The sequence below is a fragment of the Eupeodes corollae genome, chromosome 3 (assembly GCF_945859685.1).
Source record: "Eupeodes corollae chromosome 3, idEupCoro1.1, whole genome shotgun sequence".
Taxonomy (NCBI): Eukaryota; Metazoa; Arthropoda; class Insecta; order Diptera; family Syrphidae; genus Eupeodes; species Eupeodes corollae.
In genome coordinates, this window is record NC_079149.1 from 35,790,064 (window position 1) to 35,805,007 (window position 14,944).

Below are 14,944 nucleotides of genomic sequence, written 5' to 3' on the forward strand. Positions count from 1 at the left end.
AATTCATCTGTTGATGGATAACTTGGCATGTTAGAAGAAATTCTTATGCCTTTGGTTAGATACATGTGAAGAATTAGAAGAGTGTTTGATATTAAAATAAAATAAAACATTGTTCTCTTATACCAAGAATTTGTGATTCATTACTACGAATTCCAGTTTATCTATCAAACCAACACAATCCTTAAATATACAATTATTTAGCAAAGTTGATGGTTTTTATTGTTGTTGTTGTTGATGATGATGGTGTTGACCTCTAATTTTTGAAATGTTCTTATCATCATCGTACACAAACATTTCTTTATTTTTTAACGACTTAATGGTGTTGTGCTTTTTTAATTATTGTTGCAAACACAAGTATACATGAGAAAATTCATCATTAGAAAACTTTACTGGAAAAGTTTTACTAACTTAGATAAATTATTATAAATATTATGTAATTTTTATTTGTTTATATTTGAGTTCCCCTTTGATACGAAAATTACTTTCATTCTTATGATTAATTGTTTTTGATAATACTTTTGTTTTATATTTATTGTTTGATTATTGTGTAAGTTTGGTATTTCTTAGATTGTTATTGTTTTTTTTTTTTTGTTATCGATCAACAATTAGGACTTGTTTTACCTTTTGATAGATAATAGAGATTATACAAAGTTTTCTGAGAAAGTTCTTACACCATTGCTTTAGTTAGTCTGGAATGTCACTACTTTTTTGTTTGTTTAAAGTTGTTAGGAAATGAAATTGGAAGAATCATCAGTTCTTCAAAAAACTTAATCAGCAAGTAATAATTAATAATAAATATACAGGAATCATTTACTGATAAGTCGAACGATTTTTTTTAGTTTTTGAGTAGTTCGGAAATAAATGCTGAAATTTAACCAATACCTTCAAAATTAATAAATGAGACTTTTTAATTGCACTTGACTTAGGTTTTTGTCCAGACACTTTTAAATAAGATGACACAAATGTATATGAGTAAAATTCAGGTCTTAGAAGAATTCTCCAAATAGTAATCGTCATTGAAAGGCATGCATGACTATGTTATGAGAAATAAACAAGTAATTACAATTCCAAAAAAAAACACCCTTTAATCGTCAATATTAGTTTGGCTTCGTTCTTTTTCTTTCTTTGGTTGTTACAAAAAATCCAACATCTTAAACAAATTTTCAGAAAGATATTATTTTTGATTCTTAGAAGAAGTTTAACAGATCTTTCTTCGCCATAGAAAAAAATACCCTTTCTCAAGAAATATTTGTATAGACACTATTGATTTTTGTTTAATGTGACTAATGGAATATACATTCCAAGTTTTATTAACTTAACATGATTTTAAATATAGTTTTGATAGTGTTTCACTTGTTGTACTGAAAAAAAACTATCATTTGATAGTTCATAACAAGGATTATAACTTTTACCAAATTTGTTTCCAATTTTGTTTATACTGAGCGCTTATTTAAAGGATGTTTGGTATCCTTTTCAAATGAGATTTTGAAATGGAGAAACGGGTCAGATAAGTTTCGAATTGCAATATTGCACGGAAGTATAGTGCTGTAAAGCATAACACATTCGCGTAGTACGGCCAAAGAACGAATCTTTGTACTTGACAATTAAACGGAAGCAGGGTCTTGAGTTAGACTGATAAGTATTCACCAGTATTACGATTGAATTGGTTTTGAGGAAGGAATGCAAGAGGCTATTTCATATATTTAAATTAACGGTAAAAAGGTATCTAGAAGATACAGAGAATAATTACTTACAATATCAACACTTGGCAAGTTTTTACACTTGGTGCCCCTCACATTATATGTTCGCTTAGTTTTTGAAATTAGACAAAAGGATTTACACAAAGATTTACTCCCTCTTATTTGGCGAAATGCTTCGAGTGAGTTCCTGCTTCTAAGTTACTAAGACATAACAAATTCACCAGTTTGGAATTGGCTTTGTCTATCTATCTATTGATTATTGGAGTAATGAAAAAATCAATACCATATGCACATAGGATAAACCACGATACTCTCACAAGGAGGCCTTCCCAGCATATGTTACTGGAATCAACCAGAGAGCTTTGACATACCCCGGGGGACCACGTCATTAGTGGTATGACAAATTAGTCTTTGATAAAGTGACATTTAGGGAATATAATCCTAGAAGGAGTCTCCCAACATCTTGTGAGATGCAATCAGCCGAACCTTATCTGCAATGTACATCATTCCTAAAAATGATTTTTTATTCCAGTGCAGACTTTTTTTTAAACCTATATTAAATATCGATGACACTGATACTTATTGGTTGTGTATAATTTTTATCAGTAAGTCAACCCCTGGCCCCAGTGGAAGGACGACAGTCCTGTGTTTACCATCTTTTGTACAATTTAATCTTAGAAAGGAAGTGAACACTAGCTTCTTGCGTTCTCTCACAAGTTGAGAATTTTCTCAGTTCAGTTCTAAACTGTGCCTTTTTCAATATTTGTGAATTGATCAGTATCATTTATTATCGAGCTGCACTGATTTCTATAATTTGCCCCCAAGTTGAGGTGTTAGTAAGCACTTCTTCCTTCCAGATTGCAAACAAGCATATAGCATCCGTGCATCTATCAGTTTGATTCATATTTTTTTTGAAACTCAAATATTACTTTGTTTAAATGTTTGTTCGTATTTGTTTTTTCTTTACAAAATCGATAAGCCATTCATTTTTGAAGAAAGTGATGTCAGAAATGTATTGATTTGAATAATGTTTTAAACTGGGTACTAATAGCGTCTCCCTTTAATATTTAATTTTAAAAATCCTGAGATGGTAGCCTTTTTAAGACGAATGATTGATTTTATCAAAAAACAAAACAACTGCTTTTGAACCGTTTACCTTTTTCAGTTAGAAGTTTTAGTCTAGCTGGTTTAGCTGTTCTTGAAAGTTGCTTTATAACAAGTGAAGACTCATTATTTATGAGAGTTTCTATAAACTTAGTTTTGAAATTGAGAATTATAGGTTTGAAACAGAGGAAAATGGACAGAAATATATGGAACCTGGTCAACCAAGTGCCCGAAAATAAGACCTATAGTATTTGTATGTCCTAAAGTTGTTGAAACTTAACACTCAAATGTTTACTTTTTAAAAGTTAAAGGTTTCAATCATGTACTTAATCGGTGGACAATTTCTTTGATTTTATTTACTTTATGGTGGTTAGACTAAAAACTCACTCTACACTGTGTCTAAAAGCTAGATCATTCCATTCTTTGAAAGGCGATATTTGACGTCTAAGAGCATATTTCAATATCCGTTTCTGAAGATTTGAGGGAGGCCTTTTCATAACTTTCATACCATACCGGATTCAGTGTGGATTGAATATGTAGGTTTAAAGATGCGCTTGAAAGTTTAAAGATGCGCTTGAAAAATAAACGTTGAATTACTTCAAACTCTTCTAAGTTTTGATAGCCAAACACTTGATTTTCATAGCACAGGCATGTTTTAATGGTTGCATCAAACACTCTAAATTTATTAGTTGCATCCACATACTTGTTGCAGAAGACATTACTCCACATAAGATTTATTGCCGATTGGCTGCAGTACATTTTTCTTTTACGTGTGAGCGAAAATCAAGGTTACGAGTTATCAAGAAACCTTCACGTTCCAGAAACCATTTCTCTTGGAAAGTTGTTCTTCGAAGAGTATTTTTAAAAACCATGATTTTCGACTTTGCAACATTAATACTTACAGCTCATAAATCACAAAAACCTTGAGGTTGTTTATTTGCAAATGCAAAGTTATGGATCATCCGCGTATAGGACCATTTGTATTGATGTTTCACCAATCCTAATACCACCAGGGAAATCTTTGGATACGTCATCAATATATAGTGCAAACATTAATGGACTTAATCCACAGCCTTGTGGAACACCAGATTACTTTTATAACAAGTTGTTTTTTGTTTTTGAATAAAGAAAATTACTAGAGCTACAAACTTAAGCAAATAAACTGTGCCATTGCAAGCTTTTGGTTCTTTTGAAAAAAGACATAGGAAAAAATATAAACATTTTTTTAAATTCAAAAAAAATCAACACAGTTGAATTCATAATTTGAATCCTACAAGTACAAAATAATATAATAATTTCTTACCAATAATATCCTTTCAATTTATTTTTAAGGAATTGGCCTGAAAGTGATTAAGAATTGGCTTTAAAAGTAAGATCTATAAAACAAAATTCTAAGTCATCTCGATGAATACAACATAATACTTATACCAAAATCTCTTATGCCAAATATTCTAAACGTTTCTTCATTATGACAAGCAAAAACCTCTTCTTTATGTTCATTTATTTTATATTATAGGTACATAGTCGTATAGTCTTATAGTATAGGAATAATGTTTAAGGTTTAGTAAGTTAAATGATTAATTGCGCGTAGTTGAGTCGAAATGATTAATGAGTTAGACTATAAGGATGTTGTTTAGATCGTTATGCAGGGCTTTGTGTCATTTTATCATGAAGTCATATTTTCATTTTACTCAATTGAACAAAAAATAAAAATATAAATATCTTTAGCTTGAATACATAGGTATACGTCATACACCTGAACAATACAAGAACATAAAAAATAACCTAACAATTGTGACGATGAGTATAGAAGATATATAAAAACTCTTAAAATGACAAAAGATGACGAAGGACCTGCAAATCGTATCCATCATAATAAATGAAAGTGTATACACTCAGATACAAATATAGATACTTCTTATATTATTTTTTTTTTACCTGGAAACCTACCAATATACCTAACTTCATCGTTATCTTTTTTTTCATAAGGAAACCTATAAAAATGAGTCTAAATTAAGGACATTAAACTTTTGTATAAGGAATAAAAATACAACAAAAAAAAAACACATTGTGGTTTTGGTTTTTTTTTTGTTGTAGGTTTATGAAGACATTATAAGGTTGTTACGAGTTTACAGTATACAATATACCTATATGTATGTGTATAGAAATAAGGAAGTTTTTATTGAGCGAAGCTTAGTTAAAAGACTTTAAAAATTACACAATTTAACTTATGTACTTGTAACATTCTCATCAAGGCTTATAAACTCTCTTTTATTCAATGGTTAGATAATTTGGAAAAATTATTATATGATAAATTGATGTAGAGTCTAATTCTTGTGAAAACAAAAATTGATATTGATATAAGGTTGAGCTTAGAGTTTTGACAATATATAAGCTAAATGACAAATGTGGTTCAGGAAGTCATGAAGTTCTTAGAATTAGGAATAGATGCTTTGTATTTTTTGAATATTGAGTACATTTATGTTTAGCCAGTTGAATTTGTTATTTTTACTCATTAGGAGTTGTATCAGTTTGTTACAACTAAGTAAAGACAAAAATTGATATCTTAGTCAGAGAAGTCCGAAAAAGTCCTTATAATTTCAGATGTTTGTTTTTTAAAAGAAAAACAAAAGCGTTCTTCTTTTTTCAATAAACTGTAAGTGAAGCATTGAGACTAATTCCACTTCTGATCCTAAGGTTATATACAGTGTGTAATTTGATGGTCTCTGTGGCCAATAATAAAAATAAGCTCTGTTATTCCAGCTAAAGTCTAAACCGATAAATTGATTTTTATGAAATTTCGAACATAGCATTGTTTTGTTTGTCAGAAACTGGTAGCCCCACAAAGTTTTTACATTATTGAGTTTTTCACACAAATTACTGAATTGTAACTATACTTGGGTTAAATGTTCACTAAAACTATTGCAAGGTTAATTAATAAAATTATTTGAAGAAGAAATATTTTACCGTTAACAGTCAAATTGTTTTTTCCTAAACACTGTTTATTTTAATAAATATGATTTAAAATCAAACCAGCCTAAAAGTATGCGTTTCGTCCTGATGTAAACGGTGTTCAGGAACAAACATTTCGACTGTTAACAGTCAAATATTTCTTCTTCAAACGTCCGCTACAATTTATCTTCTTTGATGACTTGTAGCAACTATATAATTCGCAGTTGCTCTTTGTAGCTCGGATTATAAGGAATCTCGATTTGTACGGGAAAATATGCGTCAAGATAAGGTGATATGATCATCTTCTGATGAGCCCAACCATTACATCAGGGCGTAACGCATATATGAACACTTTTATGCTGGTTTGATTTTAAATCATATTTAAACAAAAATTATTGTTTAAAAAACAGAACTAAGGTTTTTGTGAACAGGTAAGTTCTGTATTTCAAAAGTCAAAAATTCTATATTTCGGTAGTCAAAATTTCAAGGTTTTTGCAACGTTAATTAATAAAGTTATTGTTTAAAAAAAAAACAGAACTTAGGTTTTTGTTAACAGTTAAGTTCAGTATTTCGATAGTCAAAAATTCAAGGTTTTTACAACATTAACTAACCAAATTATTGGTTAAAAAACAGAACTTAGTTTTTTGTGAACGGGTAAGTTCTCTACTTCGATGGTCAAAAATTCTGTATTTCGATAGTCAAAAATTCAAAGTTTTTGCAGCTTTAATTAATTAAATTATTGTTTAAAAAGAAAGAACTTAGGTTTTTGTGAAAAGGAAAGTTCTGTATTTCGATGGTCAAAATATTCAAGGTTTTTGCAACGTTAATTAACCAAATTATTGGTAAAAAAACAGAACGTAATTTTTTATGAACAGGTAAGTTCTGTACTTCGATAGTCAAAAATTCAAGTGTTTTGCAACGTTAATTGATAAAATTATTGTTTAAAAAAAAACAGAACTTATGTTTTTGTGAACGGATAAGTTCTCTACTTCGATAGTCAAAAATTCTGTATTTCGATAGTCAAAAATTCAAAGTTTTTGCTACTTTAATTAATAAAACTATTGTTTAAAAAAAACAGAACTAAGGTTTTTGTGAACGGGTAAGTTCTCTACTTCGATAGTCAAAAATTCAATTTTTATCAATTTTCAATTTTTACAGAATCGATTATTTTTTAAGTTTAAAATGATTCTACTCTAAAAAGAAAATTAAAATTGGAAAATAAGGGTCATTTTTGGCACAGTGCTATTAATAATGTACAAAAATATGTATTTTAATAGTCACCAAGCATCTACCTTTCACTGACAACCTCAGCATCCTTAGAAATCGCTTATATTCTTCCGAAGATACTTCCTTGGTTTGGGAACCTGGACCAAGATGATGATACCGCAGATAAGGAAACTTACAACTTATCATTAACAATTGAATTCCCAGAATCATCGCATTTTATTCAAAAAATACATATTAGTGGCACACTTAGATAAAGGGACAGGTACTTTGTGGGATGTAAGCCAACATTTCTGGAGAAAGTACAAAAATGACCACAGTAAAAAGCTTACAAGAGAAAACTGCATTCAATTACCTACTTATTATAATGCTGGGAAAAACCTTTTTCAAGAATATTGAATTTCCTTTCAAATCTTTATTCAAATCAAGGAATAGTTCAATTTCACCTAAGGCCGAAAATTTATATGAAGAATTTTTTCAGTTGAGTTGGTCAAACGTCTCAATGAAAAGACCAAATGCATCGGAATTGAAGCAGAAGCTTGAACATTTAATTTTGAAAGCAAACTAAAATTTACACGAGAGAAACTCCAGAAAAATGCAATTTTTGTAACGTCGAATTGTCAGTATGATATTGGCAAGCCTGTCAAAAACAATATTTCTTATAAGCAAAAATTAGTTAGAAGCTATTATCTCAAATTTTTGAAAAGATATTTGAGTCGAAAATCATTTTTTACCAACTTTTGTTAATTTTTTTCGGTTTTTAATTTTTTGTAAAAAAACTGTTAGTTCGATTTTTTTCAAAATTTTACTGAATGTTGACAACAATATTTTCTAAAAGAAAAAAGTAAATCAAATCCAATATCTCAAAGTTTTGGAAAAGATATTTGAGTCGAAAATCAATTTTTCCCAACTTTTAGTAATGTTTTTTTTATGGAGATGAACTCATATTTTGGTCGTAAAATCTTCGAGGTGACAATTTTTTTTTATCAGTTTTTTTGATTTATAAAAATAACCGTTAATTGGATTTTTTTCCAAAAATATACTTGTTTTTTTTTACGTTACAATATATAATATAAAATTTACTTCAAATCTCTAACGTCATTGGTTCATGAGATATTTACGGTTAACCAAATTGTTCACCTTTTTTTTAAACTGCTATGGTAAAAAAAACCACCCACTCAATTTTCTTGAGAGCCCTTTCTTCATTTTTCTGTCTTATTATCGGTATAATAAAATTTATTTGAAGTCAATATCTCCACTGGTTCTTGAGCTATAGACGACGAAGAAAACGTAGCCCATAGACACGCACAGACATCTTTCTAAAAATCTTTTATTTCGACTCTAGGGACCTTGAAACGTCGAGAAATTTCAAAATTTTCAATTTGACAAATCGGACCCATTACACTAACTTCCTATGGGAAGTTGAAAATGGGATTAATTCATTACTTTGTGTTTACAAAAATTTCGGACTTCAATTATGTTGGTAATTTTTACCTAACACACACTTGTTTTTGAAGTGCCAACCGTGCTCAAGACATATACACACATTTTATTCATAAGCAAAAGTACCTCTATATTAATGTTGGGTCCCCAGTAATTTCGGAAACTTAAATCTCTAAATTTTTGACTGCATTGAAAAATACTGACTTAACTACCTACAGTCGCAAATATCTAAATATCTATCTAGTCGTAAAACTATAAGTACCTAGTCGGTTCGTTTAGGATAAATTTTATGATGCTTTCCTTTGAAATAAAAATAATTGCTAACTCATTAAATAATTTTCAGTAGTAAACCTCTATTAAAGACCAAACTTCGAATATTCAATCTCATGACTAGACTGCTGGCTTTCACATTAAAAAATACCTATTTTAATAATTTTTATGATTTTTTAAGAAATATTTAAAACAAAGAGTATTTTCGGGAAAAGTTCAAAACTCACCTGTTGCCATTGATCCTCGATCGATGGTTGTGATGAAAAATATCCAGTATTGCAAATATCCTGCAATTCACGAAAGATGTTTCCACTCGGAAGTATATCCATATTGAATGATTTTTAATGTTGTTTTACAATAATGATCAATTTATTTTAAATTTTTTTAAGTTTACTATGTTTTTTTATTGTAGTTGTTGTTTTGTTAAAGATTTTTTAAGCGATTTATTAATTTGTTTATTATAAGTTACACTTTTATTTATATTTCTTTTTTTTTGACACTAAAACCTACAATTAATTTTTTTTAATTTAATTTTTTTTGTATTCACTAAAACATTCACTTTTTACAACACTTTTTTTTATGTAGGTATTTTTTATATATATTTTTTTAAAAGACTTTGGTTTCGATTTTGAATTTTTTCACCAGAAGATTTTTGTTTTTATTTTTCTTTATATTAAAATGTAAGTTCGCTGTAATGAAAATTTTAAAATAATTTTAGCATTAAAATAAACAAAATGGATTTAATTTATTTTGGGAGAAAACGCACAATTTTTTTTTTCTAAATTTATAAACACAAAAATAGGTAAGAATATATAATAAACAACAACAAAAAAAAATATTAACACAAAATTTGTTGCTATTCCATGCCGCAATAAATTTTGTTTAATTGACTGAGTTTCAAAAAAAAAACACGAAGCAATGCAAAATCACAGAAATCAATTAAAAAAATACCATAGATTCAATCTGCCTTTATTTTCGCTTGAAAATTTAAGGATCAAGACTTTAATATAGGTAGGTACTCAAAAATAGCTCAAAAATATAAATTTCCTTCAACTCAGTCTGTCTTGATAAAAATCAATAAATTTGCTTGTTTTTTTTGTTGTTGCTGTTGTTGTTTTTTAAACTATAACTAGTCTAGGATTCAGTGAACAGAAAAGAACTAGTTTTCTACAAAATAAACACTTAAAAGTCTACGATACTAGAAACAAAAAAAAAAAAACGAACGAATTAAATGGCGCCCAACAAAATAAAAACAAAAAAAAAATATTGAAGGTAGGTTAGTTGTATAGTAGGAAAATTTGTATTACCCTAAAAGTTTGAAATGAAATTCACTTGTTCTGAAATCAAATTGCAGACAAAACCCGCGACGACAACACTACAACGACGATAAGGGTGACGGTAACGTTGCGGTGGTGGTCAAAACAGGAACAGGAAGAAAAACCATTTGTGGGGAAGGAAGGTAAGGCAAATGGTAGCAAACAAAAAATCAGTATAGATTCAAATTAAAACACCATCAGACCAACCATCAGACAAAAACACTTTTCCTCCACTTCAAATTCAGATTTATCAAATAGATGGTGGGTACAACATCAAACAATATCTCATAGATAGATAGATACTTTTAGTGCAAGCTCCAGATACCGGTGTATCTATTGGATGTTTTTTTTCAAGTTTTTTTTTCTTTTTTGATTTTTTTATGGATTGGCTTGGATACTACGAGTTTGGATCATAGGTAGGTAGATATTTGTTATTGCTTTTTGTGCATTTTGTTTGTTTATTTTCTATGAAACAGTTTTTTACTTTGTTTTGTTTTTTAATTCAGTTTTTCCCTTTTTTAGTAGTTGTTGTTTTTGAAAATATATAGCTTTGCACTTGCTTCGCATTTGATGCTTTCAACTTACTCGAGGGACAGGTTTCATCGTTTTTCATCGAGAGCGAGACACATTCAACACACACACGTGAATTAGTTTTGGATTTTTTTTTTTTTTTTTTTGAAAAAGGGCACTCAACTGTAAAAACACGAATCAGGGAAATGTCCAGTAAGAGCGTCCAATCCAACGACAACGACGTTAACGTTAACGTTAACGTTAGTGACCAGACCAGCAGTAAAAAAAAAAAAAAAAAACAGAACAAAAACAGGGGATCACAAAAAGAAAACAAAACTCGATACCGAAACAAAGCGCAAAGGGAGAGACATGAAGAACAAAACGAACAAACAAATACAAAACACAGAAAAGAGTTCTTTTTATTTTGTACCTTTTAGATATCTGTTTGATTGCACACGCACTCTTCACGAATTCACGATACACTTAGATACATTGAGCTTGTATCTTTGCGCGTACCTTTATTTGGTTGTTTTCCAAACAAAAAAAATTCACTTGTTTACTTTTGGTTTTGTTTGCGAAAGTCCAATTGGACAATATAAACAGAAAACATAAAACAGTTAACCGAAGCAGTTTTGTTTTTATTTTTTTTTAATTTATTCTCCGAATTCCACCGATTTATTTATTTATAATAATTATTAAAAAATCCACTTGCAAAGCGTCAGCGACAATTAAAGTGGATTTTATTTTATGATAGATACGACCGTTAATTATTGTTATCTGTGATTAAAGTATCTGCAGAGTTCAAAAATGCAGTTAGATGACATTAGAGATACACACACACAAAACGCAGACACGATTATGTTGCATAGCAGCCGGCATAAACAAGACTAATCGGCGAGATACGGTAACACTTCGTCGAAACGGTATCGTTTAGTTTTTTGTATATGCGGTCGCAGTGACGGAGTGTTTCGATTCCATTGTGTTTCACCGTCATATTCTGTGTATTTATATGAATTCAGATGTGAGTGAGTGAGAAACAAGGATAACAATTGATTAGTTTGAACTACTTGCACTTATTCAGTGTATTCACTTACGATATTTGGAATATCGTAAATAAAGTTCTCACTCACTCACGACACGAGAGTGAATAACGGAGTATCTATGTGTTAAGCTGTGTGTGGATGTGTGTGGGTAGATTTCTATGAAGAATCAACGAACTGTATTGTTTGCCGGTTTTGTTTCTGTTTTGTGATTTTGTGACGCAGTCGTTTGTTTTGTTTCAATTTCAAAATGGTCCACCTGTGCAGACTGGAAATGTTGGTGGTGAAATTGCTGGTGCTTCTAGACACTAGTGGTGGTGGGAGATAGCGTGTATAGTTTGTGAATTGGTTGCTTCCAATTTCGAGTCAAAAAGTATCTTAAAAAGGGGAAATTAAGTATCTTTACGAGCTTACGGTATTATAAATATGATATGGCGATTGTGATGGCGGCAAAATGGTAATGGCTGCGTTCTGTGGTGAATTTGATTTTTATTCAAGAAGATATTAGATGGAAATTTTATCGATGGTGGGTAAAATACTAAAATGTTGTGTCAATGCAGTGCAAGTTATTTATACGTACATACATACAGAAGTACGTAACGTAGATAAACTTCTTTTCGTTTTAATGGTTTTGATGTTTGATTTTTTAATGTAAATTGAAAATTTGATGGTTAGGTAAAGTAGATTGATACCTACTAAAATTTTATAGGACATCATTCATGTAGAGAGGTTAAGAACGTTTTAGAATTTTAAAATCAGGTAGGTTTAGACAGTTAGGAAATTTGTTAGAGGATTTGCAACATTTAAATGCTCTTAATTCGATGGTTGGAAAATAAATGTACCCATAAAATATATTTAAGGACCTATTTAAAAGCAACTATTTAATATGATTTAATTTATTTACATGTTTAAGCTTCAAGAAATCTAAATACACAACTTGGTAGTTAAAGGTAATATGTAGGCACTTAATAAATTTCAATCCATTGATACAAATTTAAGATTGGGTTCGCATCTAGTAGATTCAGCTTTAAATACTAAAATAAAAAGTTAGAGTCACAACTATTTATGACTGGATTTCCGCATTGTAGGTAACGGTTTTTTTTCTTAGACTTATAGAACTTGAAGTTAGTAATACTATTTTCAGTGGCGGACATTTCTTCAGCTATCTTTAGTGACTTATTTCAAGAATTTTAATCATTTCAAGAATTGAATACGTAGCAAGGCGTCGATTCGGTTAATCGGTTCAAGACAAGGATGCTGTTGATCCCAATTTATAGAGACATGAATACTGACTTTATTCGTTTATAAACTAAATATTCATCACGATGTGCAGTATCTATGGTTTCAACAAGGCTGCCAATGTGAAACATGTAGGGTAGAGCGAGGAGGATTTGACGAAAGGAGGATTTGTCATTTTCAAATATCGCTCGACACATAATGCACGAAGAGCGGAAATATCAAAATAAAGAGTGCTTGACATGTTATGACTCGCTCTCATGAAAATGGCACTTGTGTCTCTGGCCTACGCACGTGCGTTTTGTTTGCGGTGCATTTTTTTGATAATTTTGCCATTTCTGTTTTTCGGATTAAAGTTTTCAGTGACAATTTTCTTTGTTTTTTATTTTATTATTTGATTAACCAATCAAAAGGTTTAAAGCATAAATATATGTCTCAGTGTTGGCTGCTTAAGAAATTTGGAAAGCTTAAAAATATTTATTTAGAGTGACAAAATGAGGATTTGAAAATTAAGAAAAAGGATGATTTGACAAATTATCAAATCCTCCTAAATGTTGATGATTCTAATTTAAGTAAAAATAATTTTTAACACATAATTATTTGGGAAAATATGCCGAATATATATAAAAAGAAACATCCTGAAAGGATTATTAATGAAGATGCCCTCAAACAAGCATTGATAGACATAACAAACAAAATTGAAACACCAACGAGTGCCGGTCGGAAATACAATTTAAACAGAACAACACTAATCTATCGGCTTAAGCTTTTGGCAGAAAAGCGGGTCCCGAACGGGCTTGAGAGCAAGGCTAGCAGTAAATATTCTGTAGGTCAGGTCCTAACAACATCGGAAGAAACCGAGTTGACGGAATATTTCAAAAAATGTTTAAATCTGCACGGTCTGACATTTGATATGGCAAAGCGATTTGTTTACGACGATGCCATAAAAAATAAAATTAAATATCCCTCTTCCTGGCATAATGAGCAAGCAGCTGGAAAAGTTTGGCTATCGGGATTCATCGCAATCCATCAATAAGTCTGCGAAAACCGGAGAATACAAGCTTGGCCCTCCTTCTAGCGGAAAGTGGGTGGATGACTGCAGAAATGCATCTAAAAGTCTTAGAACCCTTAAAACGATTTTCAAAATGTTCAAAAGAAGATCCTATCCTCCTGCTCCTAGACAATCATACTTCGCACTGTTCACTCGATGATATTTTGTATTGCCGCGATAATGGGATCGTTATGCTTTCGTTCTCACCTCATACGTCTCATCGTTTGCAGCCCCTAGACGTTTCGGTGTTCGGACCATTTAAACGACAGTGCAAGGTATCGTTTAACAACTATTTGGTAAACAACCCGGAGGTACCGCAGTGGATCACAATGTCATCTCAGCCGTTTCTTAGAGCGTTCTCTCCAGAAAACATAAGAAAAGGATTTTTATCTACAGGGATATCACCCTTCAATTCTGATATTTTCGAAGACAGTGAATTTTGTGAACCTGCTGGATTCGAAGAAAATAAAGAAACAAGGGAGTCTGCTGCTTCCTCAATAAATTCATTACCTTTGATTGAATTCTCTAACATCGATACAACTGTACCATTGCCAACAGCAGTTGCCATTGAAGACGGTTCTACTTCAGCTGCGGCACCACTAATTTCTGTAATTGAAAAAACTCATACCACACCGAAAGCTATTCGCCCTTTTCCGAAATTAGGGGAAAAGAAATCCACAGGTCGTCCGGTTGCAAAGTCCAGAGTTTATACTGATACTCCAGAAAAAGACCGTTTAGACGAACGCGCAGCCAAAAAGATCCTCAAGCTCCAAATGAGGATCATTCCTAAGGTAAAAAAACATAAGTTCGTCAAACGTGTACTGAATGATTCTTCGAGTGAAGACTGCGATAAGTACAGCCTCCGGGATTCGGATACGTCACTATGATGGGAAGAGAGCAACCAAGACCAACCGGAACGAGTTAAATTCAGCAAGCATATTATCGCCAATCCCGGAGATTATGTTCTTATAAAATTTGGTGATAAAAAGAAGTTCTTTTACGTTGGATTGGTAGCAGCTGTTGATCAGGATTCCGCTTTACCATACACAGTCAAATATTCCCGAAGACAAAATAGGTCAAATTTATTTTATGAGCCCT

General features: G+C 31.0%; 2 protein-coding genes across 3 annotated transcripts in view; one reads left to right on the forward strand and one right to left on the reverse strand.

Moving 5' to 3' along the window:
* LOC129949374 (Krueppel-like factor luna) overlaps nt 1-11,451 on the reverse strand; it is a 472,755-nt gene extending 461,304 nt beyond the window's left edge. Inside the window, exons 1-2 of one of the 2 annotated variants that reach the window (XM_056060799.1) lie at nt 10,950-11,451; nt 8,921-9,382 (exon numbers count right to left, since the gene is read on the reverse strand). In XM_056060799.1, coding sequence (XP_055916774.1) covers nt 8,921-9,022 — 102 coding nt within the window. In that variant the 5' untranslated portion in view covers nt 9,023-9,382; nt 10,950-11,451. Of the gene's footprint in view, nt 1-8,920; nt 9,383-10,000 lie in introns of both variants that reach the window. The other variant, XM_056060798.1, reaches the window with a different exon arrangement.
* Nucleotides 11,452-13,899: 2,448 nt separating this feature from the next.
* On the forward strand, nt 13,900-14,733 carry LOC129950416 (uncharacterized). The gene has a single exon (XM_056062357.1). It carries the CDS (start codon nt 13,900-13,902, stop codon nt 14,731-14,733), a length of 834 nt encoding a protein of 277 aa, XP_055918332.1.
* Nucleotides 14,734-14,944: the final 211 nt, after the last annotated feature.